Below are 25,256 nucleotides of genomic sequence, written 5' to 3'. Positions count from 1 at the left end.
TCAGCTTCATACATTCTCTGAAGCCCAGGTTAAGAACCTTAAGAATAAATGAAAAGTTTCTTACATAGTTAGGTAATGTTCACCATCCTAGGCTGTGATAGTAAACCAGTTGTCAGAGATACATAATCAACGTATAAACCTATTAGTGGATGGATCTAGAGACTGTCATACAGAGTGAAGTAAGTCAGAAAGAGAAAAGCAAATATCGTATATTAATGCATATATGTGGAACCTAGAAAAACCTAGACACAGATGTGGAGGACAAACATATGTACACCGAGAGGGGAAAGTGGTGGGGGTGGTGGTGGGATGAATTGTGAGACTGGGATTGACATGTATAAAATGGATAACTAATAAGAACCTGCTGTATAAAAATTAAATTAAATTTTTAAAAAGTGGATGGAGAACTTAGAACTCCCATGAGTTGTCAAAAAAATCTGTTAGTGATATAATATGTTTTCATTATCTTTTGTAAGCAAACTGGGACATAGGACTTTCTAATTTGGCTGCCCTCATTCTTGACAAGTTTCACACGTTTATCTTCTGTAAGTATGTAAATAAGTTACCACCCATAAGTAGTAACTTATTCAGATAAGACAAAATCATTCTACTTGATCTATTAACTAGAAGTAATCAAAGCTTCTGGATTCCATTTTCTAGATTTATCACTTACTGGCCATGGGATCCTTAGTTTTCTGTCTTACTTCACTATTTGTAAACAAAGAATGTAACCACTAAGTTCACCTAGAAGAAGTGAGCCATGAATACATGAAGTTTTTAGACATATGAACCAAAAGTATTAAGCTACAGTCATCATATTATATACACAGTCCATTTTTTCATATATATGGCATTTCTAATTAAGTGAGGCTTTCAATTTTAACACTGTCTTTTAAACATATTGATTTATTTTCCCCAGCTTTATGGAAAGGAAGGATTATGTACTAAGAAAACATAAGCAAGATTTAAAAACTTGTATAATAGAAAATGTAACTATTTTCTAAATAACCAGTTCAAAATAAAGCCTTCAATATACTAGAAAAATATTATTTTTAATATTTTATTGTGAAATAGAGGCAGCTATGTGTGTGTTAAGATAATCTTAAAAGAAATATAATAATCACATTGCTAAACATTAGTAGATTTACATTTTTATATTACATTCCTGCTTAAATGGGAAAAAAAGCTCATCATACTATTATGAACCTAGTATATATGTTTTTCTACTCAACATTCAAATAAATAAAAATTTCCTCTATTCTAAAATAATCACATTACACAACCACATATTTTTAAAAACTAGATCTCATTCTGGTTTTCTATTGCCACTAACAGTAGGTATTTCATGGTCAGTCTCTTTTTTAGGATCTACCATATTTTTATATCTTTCCCCACGATGTCTTTCCAGGTATGGCCCCCAGTTAGAAGCTGGTCTGCAGCAGCTTACAATGCGCTGAAAAGCAAAGAAAAAAAATGAAAATTTTAGAGTGTTGTCTCCTTGCTAACCAAAATGAAATAAGAACCATAGAAAAGTAAAAAAAGATCATCTAAATTCTTAATATACTGTCTACCAAAAAAAATGATACTCAAATGTAACCAATTGTTAACAGAATTGTATTAACTACAAAGCCAAAATAATTGAGTATGTAAATGATTTCAAAGGAAAGTGTTTCGTGAACCCATTCAAGCAACAATATCACTTCATATACTTTCACTGAATTCTCAGACATTTCTATCCTGGCCTTAGGGTGAGGGTTAAGTGAGGATCTAAACCAGGTATGCCTGGGAAGTTTCAATAACCAAAGAAAGGGTCAAACCATTGATCTAGATCCACAAAGCACTCACCTAGATCTTGAACCCAATCTGCCTGCTGAGCCTACCTTGTCATTGTCCTATTGAGATGTCATAATCAACTCCCCTGGGCCTCCATGGAAGAGGGATAATTCAGGGTCTAGACTGAGTTCAAGAAATTTACCAGAGTTTTTCCAGTTTTAACATGCTATTACAGTATGTATTATAACCAGATGAAGTTTTAAAGGTGAAAATTATAGATATAAAGGAAAAAGGTCATTTGCTTTGTGTCATCTCAGTAGAACTCAGTACGGGTATAGATACCATAACTTTTAAAGTATAAATAATATTAACATGCTTACTTGAAGGATGGTTCCTTCAGCTTGAATTAATTTTGTAATAGCCATAATTGGAATCCAAATAATACAGAAAATAATCATACACCAGCCTAGAGCAACTCCCCAGTCAGGGTATGGAATTTTGCCATAATCAGGTCTATGAAATTGTACCAATGACCAGATCAAGATTGCCTGCGAAAGTAAAATATGAAAAGAAAATGGTAAAGATTAAACTTTATTGCACTAATGATTTCATTTGCACTAAGTATTAGCAATTTGATTCCATTCCTTAGAAATAACTTATCAAAAGCAATTAAAATGAAAATACATTCAAGCCAACTAAGATAATCAGGTAACTAGCCAGAAGATAAAATACTAAATGAACGAATCTAAATAACTTGTATTTGGCTCTGAATAGATTCTTCCAAAATTAGCACTTCCATATACTTATAAAAGATACAAATACTTGTACAACATGTATTTCAATAAAATACTGAAATACAACATTTATTTCACTTATAATAGCATGGTTTTATTCTGTTCTATAAGCTAGCCAGCATATCAATCAATTCAATGAGAATGTAAAGTACACTTTAGTGAACATGCTTTGCACCTTGCTTAGCAGTTGTTTCTATTATTTTCCACTACACAGAGCACCCCTTACTCCACACCCAAAACACACACGCATTCACACATTGGTACATAATTACCAAAGCACCCTTCACTTTCTTATTGAGAAAAAAACAAGCTCAATATATGTTTGGGCAAAACAGTGACTCTTCAAGATGAAAACTAAGGCCAAGTTTTTTAAAAAGTATTTTAAAAACAACCTACTAGAATGTTGTAGCATTAAAACTAATTATTTAGAAATCTGTAAAGCAAACAAAACAAAATGAGCAAAAACTAAAAGATCATCTAGTAGTTCCTCTAAATTTACCTGTCTTGAATTTTATAGATATTCAAGTTTAATTTTAGAATTAAATAGATTAATTTCTTTCATTTAATTACAGTAATTTAAGTTTATTTCACAATTACCATAATTTTACGTAACTACAAGAGAATGGCTGAGGGATAGTGGAATCTAATATATATGACTTTATACAAAATAGATGATAATGTATATCATTTAATATCTAATACTTTTGCATTTTAAAGTAAATCCAGTTGTCAAACCTAGTAATCAGTGAAAATTAGCTGGCTAAAAAGTCTAGTTAGATTTTCTAAGTTGGTAAAGGGCTTATATTATCATGGAGACTTGTGGAGACTTGTGAAATAAGGAAAACAATATTTAGTAGCACTGTGAAAATCCCAACCGCTCACTACTTGAACCTGACCTTATAATGTTAAAAACACGCTCTAAAACAAATTTTAGATCAAATTATGTAATGGCCTTTTCTAGGAAAACCTTTGAAGCGTGGGGGCAGTGAGAACCAAAGCATCCTCTGTAAGGCTTTGCCACTGCCCCACCCCCACCATTATTTCTAGTCTATAGAAATTCTCTGTCCCATTAAGTGTTTATTTTGGCATTCAGCCTTTTACTGAGCTTTTATTTAAAGATATCATGTCTATATGTCATGTTTCTCCAAGAAGGCATCTTTTGCTTTCCCTCAGCTCCTAAATAGCACCAATTTTTAACATAAACTATTGCCTCTATTGACACACATGAGTTTCTTTTAGTAATTTCAGATACTAAACACTTCCCATAAAAAAATATGCATTAACAACTGAGTGTTGTTTCTTAGCAATTAGTATATTTAGATTGAATTCCTTGAAGGCAGAGACTGGGTCTTAAGCAGAGAGGTTAAGAACATTGTAGATGGCTCAGCATATTTTTTAGGGAATGAGCAAATGACTGGTTTTTAAAAATTTAGCCTATTGATAATTTTTAAGTATCTAGGACCTTTAAGTCTATAGAAGCCTGGTTATTTTCTCAAATGGTAACTGTTTAAGCCTATGGCCTCAAAAATAATACTACAAAGAAAGGCATTGTAATTTAGGCAACTTGGAGGCGCCAGTAATGAAGTAAAAGTTGAAAATCACTACTTTATGAAATTAATTTGCCTTACTGTATTCAGTGTGAATAATTCAAGTTTACCTTAAAAGTGTTTAAATATATATATTATTGATACCAAATTCATGGCATGTTAATACTTACCGTCAAAACCATAGGCGTAATGACAAACCAACAAGCTCTCCACCATAGCCAGAATATCCACCTTTTTGTTCCAATCATCATTTCTATATCTTCAATGAATCTGTTGCCTCCTAAAAACAACAAGGAGTGCATTCAGCCCTTATTTATACTTTCATGCATTAATCATTGTGGCCCCAAGTTATCTTTCCATGTCTAAACATTTTCCAATATTACAGCAATGAAGCATATATATACCTTTAACTACATTTTATTCATAATAAATTTTTGTCCAGTATATTATACTTAGCTATTACAGTAAACATAATAAGAAGGAATCAAACTAAGTCATTTTAGTAAAATGTGTAGATAATTCTATAGTCACTGTTTACCATAAATCCACATGATTCCCATTAGTTCCAGTATAGCTGCAATCAAAATGCCCCATCCAGCACAGAAGTGGTCAATCAGATGAACCCAGTAAATTCCAGCCTACCAAAAAAAATCAGTTACTTTTAAGTATATTTTTAATTATTTCTATGATTGATGAGGTACTCAAATTGAATCTACTAATTTGATTTTAACATATGCTCCTTGGTTTCACCTCTGCCAAAATGCGAAAAGGAATGTTTTCAAATGTAAACACAAACGTGGCTTTAAATATCTCAAACAGGATGTACCTTTTATTCTATACTGAGTCACTGTTAAAAAATAAGCATTTAGAATAGTTGATTATCAAAATGATATGCAGTGTGTGCTCTGTAGTAGCTGACAAGAAATATAGCCTATGTTTAAAGTATATAACTTTATTGTAATTGGGGAAATTGTCCATTATTGGGCTTTTTCCCCCTCTGCCAAATATACTTACTATTGAAATTGTGTTATAATGGGGAAAAAATCTGGGCTAAAAGTCAGAAAATCTTGATGCAAGTCAGACTTGGACTTGTCACTAAACATCCTCTTAAACCTTGGCTTCCTCATTTAGATTATAAAGTACATTCCAACTAATATTTTGTCTATGAAAAAATACTGTAGTATACCTGAGTCACACACACGAGGCCAAGGAGAAACAAAACCAAGCAGCAACCCGAAGTTATGAGAACCCTCATTTTCTTCATTGCTTTGGGAAATAAATCTTGAATCGTTGTTGTAATCGTTTCTTCAGAAGGGAAAAAATGACATGTCAACTCATTTGCCAATAATTTTAATCACAGAAATCAACTTCTATTAATCAAATTTACAAATATGTGTTGAGAATATACGCTGGGCCCTACTTCTTACTTTTAAAAATCCACGGGGTCCTTTCTCTTGGCAGTGACTACTCATCAGTTCTGATAAGAATCAAATGGAGCCCTATTTGTTGTTTTTAGTCTGTTTTATAAGGCTTTTCATTGGTAGCAATTATAAGGTAACAGGTTCCCGAGGGCTGAAGTAGTGTGAAAGAGGGTTATAGGGAAGGAAGAATTCTAGTAGAACTTTTAAATAAGGTAAATATTTGAATAAATAACATGGAGACGGAAAGGCCTTCTACGTTTAAGAAATAAATGTATTCGTGAAACAGGGTACTGGCTAAAAGTAGAAGGATATATGAGTAAAAGGATTAAGAAACATATTCGAGATTTTTGGAGGGCTTTGAAAGTCAACTAGAGGAAGCTGGACCTTATCCTGTAAACTATTTAAATGGTTTATGTAAGAGCACGATATGATGAAATTCAGAATTTTTAGGTAGGTACCCTAGGGAAAATCCCTATGTGTACACAGAACCATGTGCAAGAATAGTCATTGCAGCAGTGTGTGTAATTTTTAAAAATTGGAAGTAATCCAAATGCCCATCATTATGGCAACAGATTGTGAATTAATTAGTGCTATATGTCTATGTATCAACATGGATTCATAACACATATGAAAAACAACTGTCAGAATGATATGTATGCTATGAAACTTCACATTTATGTGAAATTTTTAAAATTTATATGTTATTTATGGATACATATAAAATGTATACAAACATGGTCTGAATAACATACATAATCCATGGTGACGGTTGCTTCTAAGAAGGAAGAAATGTGAATTGTATTAGACAGAGAAACACAGGGGACTTCAAATTTATCTATAACAGTTTAGTTTTCTAAAAAATATCTAAAGCAAATATAAAATATTAATCTCTGCTCCTTTGGGGTGTCTGATACATGAGTACTTTATATTTTTCCATATTTAAAACTTAAGTTAAAAAGAACTTTCAGTAAGATGATTTTGAGAGTAAAAGCTAGAGGGGGGCAACAAGGATAAGAAAAGGATGTTTTTAAGCAGAGGAAACATGAGTAAAATATAAGAGGGATATGTTAACATTGGGAGTATTTCTTACCAATGGAAGCAAACTGAGAGTCGAGACCCAAAGTCAAAAGCATGAAGAAAAATAATATGGACCAAAATGGCCCACCTGGGAGTAGAGCTAGAGCTTCTGGATAAGCAATGAATGCCAAATCAAAACCTAAGAAAATAAATGGCATTTTAATTTAAAATTAGTTGCCAAGAAAATTCACATATTTGAATATTTTCAAGATAAGATACTAGAGGGCTTCCCTGTTGGCGCAGTGGTTGAGAGTCCGCCTGTCGATGCAGGGGACACGGGTTCGTGCCCCGGTCCGCAAAGATCCCACATGCCGCGGAGCGGCTGGGCTCGTGAGCCATGGCCGCTGAGCCTGCGCGTCCGGACCCTGTGCTCCGCAACGGCAGAGGCCACAGCAGTGAGGGGCCCGCAAAAGATATGTTCATGGAATTAACTTTTTAGTCTTTATGGAATTAACTTTTTAGTCTTTAACTCTCTTTCCAAATGTTTACCCCAAATCACTATATGTAGTGCCATTTAATTTATTTTTTTCACTGTACATTTCACAGCCGTGTAGTGCCATTTTATTTTTTTATTGAAGTATAGTTGATTTACAGTATTATGTTACTTTCAGATATACAGCATAGTGATTCAGTATTTTTTGCAGATTATACTCCATTATAGGTTATTACAAGGTAATGGGTGTAATTTTAGTGCCCTTTTAATTATTATATGGATACCTGCAAAATTGTATGTAATGAAACTATAAATTGAATCTTATTTTCTATTTGTTTTTTTTGTTTTTATTTTTTACTTATTTTAAACATTTTATCAGGAAGGCACATTTTTTCTTTTTATACAGCAGGTTCTTATTAGTCATCAATTTTATACACATCAGTGTATACATGTCAGTCCCAATCACTCAATTCATTATATTTGATGTATGTTACCTTTAGAGACGCTTTATTAAAAAATTTCAGTCATGTTATATGATACTTAGTTTTAAGTATTTTAAGTTTCTCCAACCTCCCAGAGGACTGGCCTAGGAGTCAGGAGAATTAGCTTCTAGCCTAGGCTCTGTCACTTCCTAATGATTCGATCTTCTGCAAGACATAACATTTCTGTGCATCAATCCACTCCTCTGTAAATGAGGAGCTGGATACTAGATGATCTCCAAAGTCCTTTCTAGTCCTAACATTCTATTCTCATTCATCAATCTCTCCATCAAATGATACTAACCATAAATAGAAATTTAATAAGAAAGTCCTACTTAAAAGAACCCTAGAATTCTGTTCCGGAGAATCTTTAGCCAGATAATTAAGCATCCCTAGTTAATGTCTTTAAAGTTAGGAAGTTCACTAATCAGATTCCTTTAAAGCTGGACACAGCTATATACTCAAAGTCAGTTGTGTTTCTATCTGTATGACGTTTGTGCGTTTTAAAAATTCAGACCTAATAGTGTAATTTTACGTGGATTAATTTTTATATATAGTCTCTCATATATTCATGTATACATATTAACACACACATGTATATATATGTATGTGTATATAGATATACATACACACAGATGAAGATAATGCATGTAAAGTGCATAGCATGATGCCTGATACTTGCAATTGTGCAGTAAGTAGTTCCTATTAAGGATTAAACAAAATTTGGAAAAAATATTCTTAAACAAGTGTTCTGTAATGTACTGTTGTTTCTCAGATCATCTAAGAATTATTAAATCATTAAAACAACCAAGTTATATAAGATGAAATGAGAAAGAAAACACAATACCCTAAATCTTGAGTGCTTTAATTGCTATAAAATATATCAGTGTTTCTTAAATGAGCTATATTGACTTAATCAAAGTTAATAATATATAGCATTACATACCTGATTTTACAACTTGAGAGACTTCCTTTCCAGATATATGAGCCATGTGTCCCAATATAGAAAAAATAGCAAATCCAGCAAACACACTAGTGAGGCAATTTGCCAAACAAATTACAATGGCATCTAAGAAGCAGTTGTTATTGAACTTATTGTAAGATGACAGAGCAACTAAACCACCCCAAGCCACTGACAAGGAATAAAATATCTGTGTGGCAGCATCTTTCCAAACCTACAAGGAAAATAATATTTAAAAACACACTCTTAATTTTTCATTTATATAAAATATTTCATATATACAAATGAATAAATATTCATACAAGAACAAAATAAATACCCAAGTACCCACTACTCAGCTTAAGAAATAAAATGTTACTAGTCTATTTTTTTTTTTATAAATTCCAGGGACTTAATGTGTTTTTTTTTTTTTGAAGATGTTGGGGGTAGGAGTTTATTAATTAATTTTTTTTTTGCTGTGTTGGGTCTTCATTTCTCTGCGAGGGCTTTCTCTAGTTGTGGCAAACGGGGGCCACTCTTCATCTCGATGCGCGGGTCTCTCACTATCGCAGCCTCTCGTTGCAGAGCACAGGCTCCAGACGCGCAGGCTCAGTAGTTGTGGCTCATGGGCCTAGTCGCTCCGTGGCATGTGGGATCCTCCCAGACCAGGGCTCGAACCCGTGTCCCCTGCATTAGCAGGCAGATTCTCAACCACTGTGCCACCAGGGAAGCCCTGTTACTAGTCTATTAAAGCCTCCCTGTGCCCCTTCCTCATCATATCACTCTTCCAACCTCAGTGGTAACTGCTATCTTGACTTCTGTGTTTATCATTTCTTCAATGTTCTTTATATTTTTACTAACCTAAACAATATGGCATTTAGCTTTACATGTTTCTGAGTTTATAGAAAAGTTTTCTTAAAGCATGTAAACTTATACAACCTGCTTTTTCCATTCAGTAGTGTATGAGATTTATCCATTATCAATTTGAACCATATAAAATTTCAATTTTGTAAGTCAAAAATGAAAGAATATAGGCAAATTCATATGGTTCAATTAAATGTATGTAGAACATTTTTTTCCACTGCTGTATTGCCCCACTAAATATTGCCAAATTATGCTCCAAAGTAGTTGTATCACTTTGCACTCCCACCAGCTGGTATGAGAGTTCCCATTCCCCTACATCCTTGCCAACACTGGTCAGAATTTTTAATACTGTCCAAACTAGTGGCTGTGAAATGAGTTTTGATAACCCTAAGTACTTTATAAGGTGTAGCATGTTTTTATGTGTATATATTCCATAGTCTTTTCCTGTGAAATTCCTGTTCATATTTTTTGCTAATTTTTTGTTTGGGTTATTCGCCTTACTTGATCTCGAGGAATTCTTTATGTAGTTCGGATTCTAATCCTTTATCTGTTATATATGTTAGTTTTTTTCTCCCAATTTGTGGCTTATATTTTTCACCTCTTAACATTGTGTCCTTTGATGAACCAAAGATTTTGTTTTAATGTAGCTGAAGGTATTCATCTTTGCTTTTATGTATTGTTCTTGATTTCTCTGACTTAAAAAAAGAATCCTTAGCCCAAGGTCATAAAGCTACTATCCTATATTTTCTTCTAAAAGACTTAAAGTTTTGCTTATATCCTTAAGTTTTCAGTTCACCTGAAATTGATACTATGCATATTAAATTAGGAATCCCAACACATTGCTTTCTTTCTTTCTTTTTTTTTTTTTTTTTTTTTTGCCCGTGCCGTGTGGCATGCGGCATGTGGGTTGTGGGATCTTAGTTCCCTGACCAGGGATCAAACCCGTGTCCCCTGCATTGGGAGCGTGGAGTCTTATCCGCTGGACCACCAGGGAAGTCCCTCAACACATTGTTTTCTAAATGGAATATCAATTATCTGAAGATAATTGATATTATCAATTATGTCCAAAGATAACTGATATTTTCAATTATATCAATTGGATAGTCAATCCCTTTCCCACTGACCTGCATCCCCACTTCTGCCACATATCAAGTTCCATATATTCATGAATCTGTTTCCGAGATTACTATTCTGTGCCACAGGTCTGTATGTCTATACCTAGGCTAACACCACATTATTTTTATACCTATAGCATTATAATATTGTTTCATATCTGGTAAGACAAGTCTTCCTCACTTCTTCAGAAACACCTTGCTTTTTTGCCTTTTCTCCTCTGCATAAATTTTAGAATAAATTTTCAAGTTCCATGGAAACTGTGCTGGGAATTTGATTGGAATTCTATTTACTCCACATATCAACTTGGGGACAATAAAAACATTAATTCTTAACAAGGGTGGTACTAGGCAGTTTTTGAAGAATGATGATACATTTAGGCATCCCCTCAATCATCCAGTACCCTCATTCCATGTTTTGATTAGAGCCCCACGTGGCTGGCCTTATCTCTCCATCTAATTCGACCCCTTTATCATTCCCCCTTTCACGATCTACCCCTCCTATGTCTCTGCTAAAGGACAATAATAAATCTTAGAAACTAACCTAGGTAAATCCATTTTAATAGTAAAATTCTGTAGATATAACATTACCCCAAAGAAAAATCTAATTGTGAAGACTTCACATAATAGGGCTGGCATATATGTAGGCAAAAGTGTGGTTTTAGTCCTTCTGAAAACAGGACTGGTCAGTGGAAGGCAGGCCGTATAACATGGTGACTAACAGTTCTTGCTCTGGAGTCAAAAAGAATGAAGCCTAAATCCAGTACGTCTCACTTTCATTGAATTTGATTTATTTAACATCTTCAAGCCTGTTTCATCATCTATAAAATGGAGATGATGATGATGCTAATAATAGTAGTAATAATTATGTGTCCTAGGAAGGATGTGAGAATTAAATGAGATAACATATGTAAAGCAATTAGTAGGATACTCAGTGATAGCTATTATTGTTTTTATGGAAAAGAAACATAAATTGATACTCGGTTTCTTTTGTGGAAGTTAAAAACAATAATTTTCTCCTTGAAAGATATGTAATCTATTTCCAATTTCAATTGAAATAAAGTTGTTAGGAGTGAAATAAATACTAGGTCTTCAGAATACAGCTTGATGTTAGATTATTATTACATCTTATTTCTCACATGATTTTGTTATATATAAGTGAAATATATATATAATATATATACTGGCAGGAAGCCAGTAGGAAGTAAAATGGATGGATAAATAGATGGATAGATAGACAGCTAGATCATGGTTATTTCCCTTATATATAACAAAATCATGTGAGAAAAAAATGCTCTCTTATTTCTTAGGCAGTTGTACATATTAAGAAATGAACAACATGTTTATGTTGGTCTCTCAGCTGCTTTGACTTGATACATTACGTATGCATATGTGAGTTGGGGGAAGGAGGCTGGAGGTCGTGTGGCAGGTCTGGGTTGTGTCAGAATGCTACTGCATACCATGATGTACCTAGGCTGCAAATAAAAGTGAAATATAGTTCCAAACATAGTTATAATCTCTATATCTACCCATCTCATAGCTATATACAAGATTATTAGTTGAGTGATTAGGAAACCTTAATTCAAGATGCAAAAGCAGGCTATGTGAATTTAATTAAGTGTGACTCTTCCTGGGTCTCAACTTCATCACTGTAAAATGACGGAGTTAGTAAAATAGTCACTGGAGACCCCTCTAGCTATAAATTTCTATGGTTCTCTACTCTCCTAGAGATATCAGTAGAGTTCAAATACTTAAAGAAAAGGAAAAAATATATACTTATGATTGCATGTTTAGAGTATGGATTGGAGCAGAATAAAAAGCATCTAAGAAAAAATTCTCATTGCCAGCAAACCCAAAGAAGGCATGAGGGTAGTGTTTGTGTTGGGGAGAGGAGGTAGGATGATTAAACTGCATGTTTCATAAGGAGCTTTAGGCTTAGCTCTGATGTTTTAAAGACAATAGAGACACCGAAACACAGACCAGTATAAAATAGTCATATAAAATTTTCAGGATAGTTTCACGGAGCTATAAAGCCCAGGTGATCTGAGGCTTGTAAAAGCCACTTAAAGGAATATCAAAGGGGCTTTTCAACTGTGCTCCAAGTTATGAGGTTTAAAGAAAATGGAGGGTCCACTTCTTAGGGAAAATGTTGCATCTACAATACAGTATTATATAACAGCAATAATTAAAATACTTGTGTGCTCATATTTATATAACGGTTTACCATTTCAAAGAACATTAACATATTTTATCTTGTGTAATAACCTAACAGAGGGAAGATGATGAGTCCCAACTTCCATTTTATTTGCTTCTCATCCATTACCAAAAATGGTCTTCTAGTTGGAAAGAGATTAACAGACAAGATTAAAAGATATGAGGCCCAAGATAAAGGAAGAAATCAACACAGGGGCCTACAGACACATCAAACTATGTTAATCTCCAACACATAAACAATAAAATTTCATAGTTCTAAAATAATTTAGGGTTTTATGGTTAATTATTTAGTGAAAATTGGACACACAGAAGGTAACTGAAGGCCAGAGATTGACCTCTCAATTTTCAAAAAGGTAAAGGATGGATTTCCATTACTAAAAACTGATAAATTTGACTTGCTTACCAGTAATATTCTACAACAGATAATTAAATATCTGGATTGTGAGTATTTAGAAAGTCACAATTGCTGGAAATTAGCATGAGTTCCACAAAGAATACCATAGCAAACTAAAACTAATATCCATTTTGGCTAACAGTACTAATATGGTAGATATTATAGTGTTTCTTGATTTTAATGTAATACCGTGGGGTTTTACCTGACCAGAAGCTTAATGTGTTCCAAGAATGTGACATGACTACTAAAACAGTGAAAGTGTTATTAGCCTGTATCAATAGAAGCATAGTATACAGAGTACACTTACTGACAATGCTGTCTGCAGTCAAAATTGTAAAAGATTTTATATACCTATGATACACACAGCCATTGTCTGGAGATAGACTAATATTAAAAGGGGTTACCAATTCATATTCATGGTACATATTTATGTGTCTGGTACAAGTAACAGTTTTGTTTATGGAATGCTTCATCCATTTCAAATTTATGTTTTAAGTTCATAATATTAACTTTTGATATTAACTTTTGAAGACAATTAAAATTTATATTAGACCATTAAACCATCAGCTATAATCTTTAAACCTACTACGAGTTTATCTGATAAGTCACATAGCCCTAGTCATCAATTTGCGGGTATTCACGCATGAAATATTCTTTTTCAGATTAATAAGCCCCAAATCCTTTTGGTCAAATAGAATCAGTTTGAATAAAATTACTTTGAAAATCCTATTGCTAAAAATGATTGTCTCACTTCCAATAAGAGAGCATTAGTGTCATGTTAAATAGTTAAATCAGACATCCTAGGGGACGGAAACGCTAATAAACTTAAGTACATATTCTTTTGCAAGCTACTATGTTATGACACTCAATGGCAATCAAAGATTTTCAATATTGGCTTTTAAGTTTTACCTCCTCAGATAATTTGAAATCCAAATTGTCTTACCTCAGCTTCCCTAAGTTTTGTAAAATTTGACTGTGCTCCAATATAGTATGAAATGCCTTTTGATGCGCCATCCAGAGTTGCCCCTCGGATCAGCAGGATTAGCAAGACAACATAGGGGAAAATAGCTGTAAAATATACCACCTACCACGAAGAACAACCAAAAGTTAATGTTATCTCTTTAAATCATGGTGTACAATTATATACAAATAAAGTTATTAGCCAGTTGAAATTAGTAAAATAAAGTATCAAAGATTTCATTAGATTATTAATGTCTGATAATACTAATACCAATGTTGGCATAATTTTCTCTTCCTGTTCTCACCACTCTCAAATGATCCACTTTCAAAACACTCTGATGTATGAAGCAATATTTACCAGGTTTGTGTTGTAAATACACAATACATTAGCAATGGTAACTTGGAATCTAGATCGAGCGCTTTCCTAAATGTATCCTAATAAATGTCTGAGGGGACTGAATAGCACCTCTTGGTAAATTACTGCATTGATGTGGGAAGGGAAATGATTTTAAACCTTGCAATGATACTCAATCCCCAAGGAGAAGGAAAATCTCCTAGTAGGTGTCCAAATTCCATGAAAGTTGATTAAGTGAATACTGGACACTTGCTATTATTATCCTTAAAGCTACCATTAAGAGAGTTTGATAGCACACATATATATGTGTGAACTGCTTGTGTCCTAGATAATACATGGTTCCAGATGAGCAGACTGCCTTTGAGGCTGGCTTTTCATTAATGTGGATGATTTCTTTGGTCCATAGATGTCGTATGTTTGATAATATGTCCAAGGAGATGATTTAAACAAGTCATCCAGAGACCAATAAAAATTAATTGCGTGGGTAAATGGCTTTTAATGGATTCTTTCGATATTAACATCAAAAAGGAACCAAAGGTTTCAAAAATGTGCAATTGCAACATTATTTTGGAAAGTTTCCACTGACTTTGTGATGTTCACTGTATTTGTGTGATCTAACAGCATGTCTCATTACAATGTAACATTAAGTGACTGTGCTAGGTATTGTACCAGAACACAAAGATAGTATCCACAGTTATTCCTGTCCTCTGTCTTTAAGGAAATTTCAGTCTAGTAGTTACAAACACATACACATTTACTTTTCTGAGTACTGTACAACTGCTCACAGAGAAAATTTCATACTGTTCTCAGAAATTGCCACAATGCTCTCTGAAAGTTTAAAAGATAAAACAATGAAGTGGGAAATGTTTTTCAGAAGAGGACTCTGCTGAGACAAGGTTCTGAGTCAATTTTGGCAAGCTTTAAGAGAACAATGGTATAGTTTTTATCCTTCTCTCTCTAACAAGGGGAATCCTGACACTGTTACCCTATACAACATATATAACAAGGATCTAAACCTTCCAAACCAAACATTGCAATATATAATTCCATTCAAGATGCTTCTTTATTATAGTAGGACAGAAATACTCCCAAGCCTCAGAATGCTGTATCAGCTAGAAGGGCCCAAGTTTAGAGAAGTTTCACACATGTAGTACTAATTTTTGCTTGTTTTCTTTTATTTTTAATAATAGCAGTGTTCTTATGTATTTTCTTAGAGCGAGGCTGCCTACTTAGAAAGCTTTTCACACATTTGAATGTTCCCATCATAGAAAAAACATGCATTTGGTAATACCTGGCATTGAACTACAATGAAATCGGAAAACAGCTACATCACTGTCTAATGTGTTTTCTAAATTACCTTCCCAGAAGACTTGATTCCTTTAAATAGTGCTGTTCCAACTATGAGCCAGGCCAGAAGAAGACAAAGTGCTAAATACCACACAATGACTCCAGGCTCATCCAATCCACTTGACCGTTGGAGCGCCACTTTACTGAAAACACATAAGCCCTTTGATGAACACACAATCACTTGTCTTAATACACTGAATTTTTTAATATTTTTCATCCAGGGAGAAGCTTCATGAGTATTTTATTAATACATCACTGTTGTGTGACTCTTTTATTGATGCAGTTGTATGGAGGGGCAAAAATAGTTCAGTGAAAAATTAGGCTCTGAACTTTCTGGTCAACTGCAGCCAATCCAAAGTTCCAAACCCCAGAATAAAAGATCCACTCATTCCTTTAGCTATGATTTTCCCCTAATATTTCAAAGCTCCTGTATGGAAAGAAATTAACCTTACATCAGATTATTTCATTTTACTTATTACGGTATTTTTTCTCAAGTTCAAATGATGGAGAAAACATTTAAATTGTATTAAATATTTTCTTATTCATCATACTTGTAGTTATCAAACCTAAATGGTCCCATTATTTATACCTTTTTCAAAGATATAATTCCATGATTTCCACTAGGGACATATATGGATCTAGGATTTTAATTCTTAGCTTTATATTTGGAACATTGCAAGGTCCAAATTTTAAAAGGGTCACAAAGAGCAACAACATGGGGCTTCCCTGGTGGCGCAGTGGTTGAGAGTCTGCCTGCCAATGCAGGGGACACGGGTTCGAGCCCTGGTCTGGGAAGATCCCACATGCTGCGGAGCAACTAGGCCCGTGAGCCACAACTACTGAGCCTGCGCTCCGCAACAAGAGAGGCCGCGATAGTGAGAGACCCGCGCACCGCAATGAAGAGTGGCCTCCGCTTGCCACAACTAGAGAAAGCCCTGGCACAGAAACGAAGACCCAACACAGCCAAAATAAAATAAATAAGTTAATAAACTCCTACCCCCAACATCTTAAAAAAAAAAAAAAAGAGCAACAATATGGAGCTGAGGAAGAGCTCATTACAGCAATAGTCAAAGAAGTTATGTAAGGGTAAAGGGTATGTATACAGTAAGGAGATTAAAGAGAGATCATTTAAAATTAATAAAAGCAAATATAACCCCAAACATCTATTTTTACCATATAATGACAATTATAAGCAAAATGGATAATGAAGAATCTCAGCCTTAAATAGCAATTTTCCCCCAATATTACTCATCACCCAACTGTTTATCATTAGAACTTGCTCATTATAGTCTAAAAGTTGCATATTTTTCCTTCAAAGCAATGCCCTAGCTTATAGCTAATAAGCACTGTATAAATCATCACTGACAACATTGTGCCCTTTTAATAACTAACTTATAAACGACAATCTGTTAACTGTGAGCTAATTTTGCAGGCTACTACTACTCACACAGGCTAGGTAAACATTTGAGTCAAACGACGTATAATTTGCTCTGACTCCACCCCCCCTTTTTTTTTCTACTTATATGAGTTAAGAAAAGAGCGGATCAATATTTTATTGTTATAAAAAATTTTAATAACATCCGTTTAAGATGTAGATAATTTACTGTACTCACTTCCAATATTGTTCACTGGGAAGCTGCCCTGGCTGATAAACTTCACTTCCATTGATGCAGGTAAAATTGTTGGCGTCTAACCAGCTTTTATTCACTTGGAAGATTTCACCTAGCTTTATACTCACATTACAATGTGTCACTAAAAATTAGAAAAAAGAATACATACACAGACACATACTTAGTTTTAGAAGAGTACTTACCTGGAAAAAAAAAGTTTTAATGATGAAATATTTAAAGTACTGTCTAAATTGTTACTTGGTGAAGGTGGAGTAGAAATCTTACAAATGGAATAAGCCATGCACATTCAGCATCTTAAATCCTCTCTACTACTAAGCTGGGGGTGAGTATGAAAATATCTGCCTTTTTAAATTGTGGTTATATTTATATAACTATAGAGTAACAATTTATATAGCTATAGAGTAACAATCATTTCAGTTGGGATTTAGTGCTCTAAGGAACTTTTCATATGTGGACTTATTTAACTTATATAGATAAATGACACCTTTAAATTCCTAAGAAGTGTTAAAACTTTATCACTTTATCCTCCAATATACACAGGCAGTCCCAGTGGTAATAGTCTACAATACTGATGCTACATTGTCCCAAAGATTAGCAACACTCAACCATCAACTGAAACACTACTACTATCATAAATAGTGCTTTTCTCTCTTACCACTTTCCCATTTTCTTCCTTTTCTTGCTGCCCACAACTTAGGCCTGCAAGAAGTACTCCAAGTAGTGGTTTAGCCTTACTGGGTGCCCTCAGAAATTAACATATTGCATTAATCAATTTTCAGGTTATACATGCTTTATTCTGCTTTTATCAATAACCTATGTCTCACTTAAAATTGAACCTAAATTGGTTAGAAAATGATTTACCCCTTTAATCTTCTTAGAAAATATAAAAGAATGATGCAGAGTTAATAATATTTTTTAAATAAATAAATGAATTTTACCTATAGGCGATCTGCTACAGGTTTTATCTGCCCAATAAGAACAGTTTTTCCATGGTAGTTCACGTTGAAAAGAAGCAAACATGTAGTAAAGACTATAGGCAATTATGACATTATAATAGATTGTCACAAAAATGGATATCAGGACCATTGTAATCCCCACACCTGGAGAAGAGAACAATTAAAATAAAAAACAAGCGAAATTTGTTTTCCTAATTCATAAAGCTGTATCTCAATTTCCACAAAATCTATTTTAAAATGAGAAAACTGGTTCAAACAATGTTTTCTATCTCTCTTTTTTTTTTTGATGGGGGGAGACAGTACTACTGTCTGAGTAGCTTTCTTCTCAAAATTATTTTGATGATTGACTTTCTGAGACAGTTTTTTAGTTGATCAGAAAAAGGTTCTAAGATCAAAGACCTGTATTAAGCCATCGAATTCACATAAGGGAAAATCATGTTCATTATTATTTCTTATTAAGTCTGTAAATTCTGGTCAGGGTGGATACTATTAAAAAAACCAAACTATTCAAAGCTCATATCCTATTGACTCGCTGACCAATACTTCCCTCTTCATCTACAAACCAACATTTAAAAAAAATCTTTATTATAATTGCTTTACAGTAGTGTATTAGTTTCTGCTTTATAACAAAGTGAATCAACTATACATATACATATATCCCCATATTTCCTCCCTCTTGCATCTCCCTCCCACCCTCCCTATCCCACCCCTCTAGGTGGTCACAAAGCACGGAGCTGATCTCCCTGTGCTATGTGGCTGCTTCCCACTAGCTAGCTATTTTACGTAAACTGGGACCAAGTGAGAGAGTGGCATGGACATATATAAACCAACATTTTGACAAGTAGAAGATAAATCCTCTGAATGAATGTCCTAAAAGGAGAGTGTACAGCATTTCTACAAGTGCATGTAAAGAAAATTCAATAACTCAGTAACCATCCAAATTTAAACTTCTGAAATTTCTTTAGCTCAGTGGTTTCAAAATACAGCAAGCATACTGAATGTAACTCCTATGTTAAGACTAGCTTTTGAGGTAGCTTCCTTAATATTCCAGCACTATATTCTATCCACCTCGCTATAAATATATTTTTGATGTTACACTGAAGCCTTTACGAGTAGTTTTCAGCAGCTAGCACATACCAAAATGATATCTAATCTTCAAACAGAAAGGCTATTGGATGTTTAATAACAATCAAAGCATTAAAAAAAAACTTTCCTAGTGTCCTATTCCATTAGGAATGTTCAAGAACAAATAGTGACCTGCCCTTCAACTTTTCTGCCAAGATAATTCAAAAGGTGAAAACAGGAAAATAATGACACCTTAACAACTCTCTCATATCCTTCTTAACCCCTACCATACCTGCAGCCCAAGATAAAGAGAAATATAAAGTAACATTTGATTTCTAAATTCGACAGTGTCAAATAGTCAGAAAAGCAACGCATGCCCTTTTGCCTTTAATATGAGGACAGCTATATGCAGGAATAGACCAATAAGGAAAACATTTTAATACCAACCTTGAAACAATGGTAGAATCCTCCAAACTGAAACTGGACCTAAGCTAGCAAATTGTCCCAGTGAGCACTCTAGGAAGAACAAAGGTAAACCAGCCAGCGCTAGCATAATCGCATAAGGTATCAAGAAGGCACCTAGAAAAAAAAACAAAAGAACCAAAGCACTATTATATGCCCAAATCTGGATGGCACTTTGACAACTAGCACAACATTTTGAAAGCATTCTGATATAGTAGAGTCAGAGAGTACTGGGTTTAGGCTCCAAATTTACTACTGTCTGTGAGAAAATAGTTGATTCTCTAAATCTTGGATTCCTCATCCATGAAATGGGGATGCTAGTATTCCCTAATGAGGTTGTTGTGATTATTCAAAACAATAGCCCGTAAAAAGCAATCCAGAGAAGTTGAATGATCACAGGCTTTGGAGCCAGGTAGCCCTAGCTTTATATCCCGGCTCCATCATATACCAGTTATGTGACCTGGGGCAGATTACCTAACCTCTTAACCTTGGGTTCCTCATAAATGGGAAGAAACAATGCCAACTCATCAGTTTGTGGTAAGGGTTAAATCACAGAGCCTATGTGAAAACACTTGGCGAAATGGGCAGGCACATAGTATATTTTCAAAGTTAAGTTCCCTCCTTTCTCCTTAAAAAATAAACAGTTTTTAAGACTTAGGGTTCAAATGTTAAATGTGGTTCAAAGTGGAAGTTACTACAGCTAAGTTCAGTATTCTCCAAATAGTCATAAGGGTCTTCACTCAACGTTAATAAGAAATATTATTTTTGGTAGAAGAATCTGAACAATTGAGATGCATTCAGAATTAACTTTCAATTTCATAAGGACTAATTCTCCTACATTTACATTATTCAGGCCCATTTTTGGTTTTTGTTTTAAACCTTTTATTATTTTACTTTTTTTCTGCCCGCTTTTAGGGCATAATACTATTCATTAGAACTATGACCAGATTTTTGGTAGAGGCAGGGACAGAATATTAAGCTTACTGTTCAAGTATTCTAGAAGTCTTAACAAAGTTTAATTAAAAAATGTGGAGATAAGTGAATAAAAATAGCCTTTGGATTATGTACATTTCATACAGCCATGTTACATTTTTTTCCTCATATATTTTTCCTATTATGCTACTATAACATCATACCTGGGAATTACATTTTCTCTAACCCTAAAAATATATTCTACTAAAAATGGGAGACAACCGGGCTTCCCTGGTGGCGCAGTGGTTAAGAATCCTCCTGCCAGTGCAGGGGACACAGGTTCGAGCCCTGGTCCAGGAAGATACTACATGCCACGGAGCAACTAAGCCAGTGCGCCACAACTACTGAGCCTGCGCTCTAAAGCCCACAAGTCACAACTACTGAGCCTGTGTGCCACAACTACTGAGCCCGCATGCCACAACTACTGAAGCCTGCATGCCTAGAGCCCGTGCTCCACAACAAAGAGAAGCCACCGCAATGAGAAGCCCACTAACCACGACGGAGAGTAGCCCCTGCTCGCCGCAACTAGAGAAAGCCCAAGCACAGCAACGAAGACCCAACACAGCCAAAAATTAATTAATTAATTAATTAATTTTTTAAAATTAGGAGACAATAAAGTACTTGTTACATACTAGTCACCAGAACATAGGGACAAATATGTTTTTATAGATATTGCAATGTACATACCATCATTACTATGATTAATAGAAGTTTAATTCCTACCAATGATAAATATGAAGAAAAAGTAATACAAAATATCCCTGTTTAAACACAACAATAAGCAACGCTTTGCTAGCCCAGTGTAAATAGGTTTTTAGAGACACACAGAAAAGGATTTTCCTCAATGCTATATAAGGCTTTTCACCCATTATATTATTTCATTATTAATAACAACCATAACTGGTAAATTATCAGTCCAGTATAGTGGTCACCAATTGTTAGTCCTGCTGACCTAGACCCTAAGGTAGTCTGATACTCCTCTTTCATAAACTGTTAAAAAGCTCCTACAGATAAAAATGACTCCAGATTTTAACAAGTCTTTCAAGCCTGACCATAATTTAAAATCTAATCTATTAACATTTGACAAATTTGAATTTCATGTTCCTCTTTTACCCTTGGGTAAAAGAGAAAGAAGCAATTGAGAGAGACTAGATCATCCATTACCCAAATGATGTGATCTTTAAAAACTGAGAGCCAATATGATACATTAATTTTTAGAGGAAGTGGTGAAAGAGGTAATAGCATACAATAAATAATGCCATTTTATTTCAGCTAAGTTTAAGAATTCTCTATTAAATCTAGTTTAATATAGTTCCTGGAAATTTATAGTAAGTACTGGGCCTATGTATGATGTCAACTCACAGGGAATTTCCTATTCTAAACTTGAACATAAGAAGTTGGAAAGGAGCCTGAATGCTTCTCTCCACTACACAGACCTTAGGACATAGACACCAAAAAGACGGTGATTCCTGAGTCATCTTCCAGCTCAAATTTATACCAAACCCATGATTAAACAATGTATGCTCTAGATAGGGTAATTTATGTCACCAACACTTAAAATGTTTGATAAACAGAGCCCCTTTCTTAACTCTCTGAAGGCCAGTACGAATGTTTAATATAACCAATTAATAAGGAATATAAGATTGAAATATCACCACACAAAATCCTATTGTACCAAGAAGAATACTTATACTGACATCGTTTCACTGGTAACCAATTATGAAATATAAGGGGATGTCACCTCTACACTTCTAACAGAACCTGTAATTACAAGTAAATAAAATATGGTAAGTGAAAAGTGGTTTCAACATTACTAGAAGATTGTGCAATTCATTTTGTTTCCTTTTGTGTGTCACTTCAGACTTATTTTTTTCTCCTGTTCTAATGGAGTCTTCCTTAGTGATCTATGAGGTATAAACTGCATTATTTTGCAGAAATTAAACACCTAGCCTTGATCTACATTCTATTGCATTTTCAAAGGACCTTCTACATGATCAATCCAATTTGAAATACATGTAACTGAATATTGCAGCTTAAAGTACAAAACATTTAATTACTTTTTAATCAACTCCTTCCACACTTAAATTTCCAAAATGTAATGCCTTATTTTATTTAAGCAAACAATTTATTTGAGCTTCTTATGAGAACGAGAATTCCCTGCCTTTTGTTTAGGTTCAGCTATAAATTAGGCAAAACACAACTTGAGTGTGAACAGATTATCATAGGAAGGTGTAAATTAAGAAGACGAAGTCATAGTTGAAGATGACATGGGATTTCAGATCAGAAGCTCAGAAGTGCTAAATATACAACTTTTATCAAGTTTATATCTGAACATCTTGTGAAGCCAGCTTTCCAACGTGAGCTAGAAACTCATAGTCTAATAATAAAACGCAGTATGCTCATTTCCCATCCTCCCACTAACCCATATTACCATATACCTTTCCTCAGTTGTTATAATATCCTCAGAGGCCATAAAACACCGCACTTAAAACTGAAGAGGAAATAAATTAGGGGGGGGGAATACCTCCGCCATTGTTGTAGGTCAAATATGGGAATCTCCACACATTCCCCAATCCCACTGCATATCCAACCATAGATAAAATGTAATCAGATTTTTTGGACCAGTTGCCACGGTCCTGATTCTCATCATTTCCACCAACATGGAAATTCTCAGATGAAGCCGTCACTTTCTAGAAAAGGGAAAATATCAACAGCTTGGTTTTTTTTTACTATTAAAAATTCCACAGACGCATAATTTCACAAAACCACAGAGTGACAGTGAGACAGAGACAGAGACAGAGAGACAGAGAGAGATTGAGAGAATGAATCCTGAAAACCATAGCTAAGGAGGACACTTTCCAAGGCTGGGGAGATTTCTGAGGATGGCTGCTTTTACTTTACAACGTTTATCCCATGAAATGAAAAAAGCTCTGTAGGTGGATATTTTTACTACTTCTTCGGGTTAGATCATCCAAATTTTGGTGGAAAGGATACATGTGGCACCCAGCATGATGGGCAAATGAAGGTGGGAAAATAAAATTTCAAATACAAAACTCTTAAAGATGAATTAGGTAAAATCAACGCTCTTGAAATCAGAGGAGATATTTGAGAAAAAGGATGAAATATAGTTTCTATTAAAAAAAAATTCATAGACTCTTTTTCATACTGGCTGGTAGTTTTGATGTTTGGAGTTGTCAGGGAAGTTTAACTTCTCTCCATATCTTGGAGAGTAAAATCAGTGCTTTTCTGAAAGCCACAAAATAATATTCAGAGACAAATTCTTCTGTCCCACCAGGTGGAGCAATGCTCGCTCCACTTCAGAGGACAGGGGAGAGTTCTTCAGGTCAGATAAGGACAGTACATTTTCTCATTTCCCTCCCGCATATGGACACAGTCTGGAGAGGGACAGAAAACACAAGGTGGTGGGCACACCCAAGGCAGAGGATAAGGTGACCCTAAGACATCTAGCCACCAGAGTAAGAACTGTTCTATGTTTCCTCTACTCTATGGGGACATCTTGGGCACACATGAAGGCAGTTGAACAGAAATGTGGAAAACAGGGAACAGCTGCAGAGAGCAAAATCTGAGACTTGCCTCCCCTTAAGTTTTTCCTTTCCAAGCCCTCCACACCTCCTATAGCTCCCAGATTCCTACCTCCTTCCCTCTGCACTTGAAGAAGCTCAGGCACTTCAACTTGTCCATGGTTCACTGGCTCCCTGGGCTGCTCTGCTGGTCTCGCAGTCTGGCGGAGCTTGACTGGTGGCAGGTGCACACTCCCCCGTCGCTACCTGCCAGAGTGAGCCACCATGCCCAGGGGTGGGGCCATTTATGGAGGTAAGCTCTCTCCTCCCCCACCTGAGCACCCTGTCGTGTCAATTACTGGAAGGGATTAAAGTGAGGCTCCGGTTTTTCCCCTGGCAAGCTGGCATGTAGCAATCCCCTGCCCCGGGCCCCGGGAAAGGGCTGGGCTGTGAGAGAACAGAGCAGTCAGAGCCGAGATGACTGACAGCCTTTGACTCAGAGCCGCGCAGGTGCCTTCGCAATCTTACCTCCTTTCTGGGGTTCCCTGATTCCTCGTAACCTCCTCTCTTAGTCTGGTCTCTGTCCTGAGGCCAAGTGCTGATCTCCACCGGGGATGGAGGTGGGGAGGGCATGGTCTGTGGGGTCCATTCCGTTCCCCAAGATTCTCCTGAACACACTGTACTGTCCTGGGCTCCGGGATTTCCCAAAGTTTTGCCACTCACTAGAAAGCACTTGATCCCCTGGGGCAAACACTGCTCCCAGAGGGAGAGCTCCTGAACTGGGCACTTTGAAAAGTAGCCAGTTGAGATAAGATTACTCAGCTGGCTCTGCCTGAAAAGAGCAACTTTTGAGTCCATGTCTCGAGCACCTTTCTCAGCCTTCAGGACAACGTTGTCTTTTACAGGGATTGATTCAAAGAGGCCAAACAAAACAAATTA

The 25,256-nt window shown here is 35.2% G+C and overlaps 1 protein-coding gene across 1 annotated transcript; it reads right to left on the bottom strand.

Annotated features, from left to right (window-relative positions):
* Positions 1-930: 930 nt before the first annotated feature.
* On the bottom strand, positions 931-24,573 carry SLC6A14 (solute carrier family 6 member 14). The gene is made up of 14 exons (XM_082865317.1): positions 24,451-24,573; positions 23,321-23,486; positions 19,810-19,941; positions 18,280-18,441; positions 17,324-17,462; positions 15,721-15,853; positions 13,992-14,132; positions 8,471-8,699; positions 6,626-6,751; positions 5,301-5,419; positions 4,653-4,752; positions 4,285-4,394; positions 2,154-2,321; positions 931-1,453 (listed from the first exon to the last, which is right to left on the bottom strand). The coding sequence occupies exons 1-14, from the start codon at positions 24,496-24,498 to the stop codon at positions 1,307-1,309; spliced, it is 1,920 nt and encodes a 639-aa protein (XP_082721443.1). The 5' UTR covers positions 24,499-24,573; the 3' UTR covers positions 931-1,306.
* Positions 24,574-25,256: the final 683 nt, after the last annotated feature.

This window comes from Leucopleurus acutus, assembly GCF_964270905.1.
Source record: "Leucopleurus acutus genome assembly, chromosome: X".
In the NCBI taxonomy this organism is placed as follows: domain Eukaryota; kingdom Metazoa; phylum Chordata; class Mammalia; order Artiodactyla; family Delphinidae; genus Leucopleurus; species Leucopleurus acutus.
This window is presented reverse-complemented; position numbering and strand designations above follow the sequence as displayed.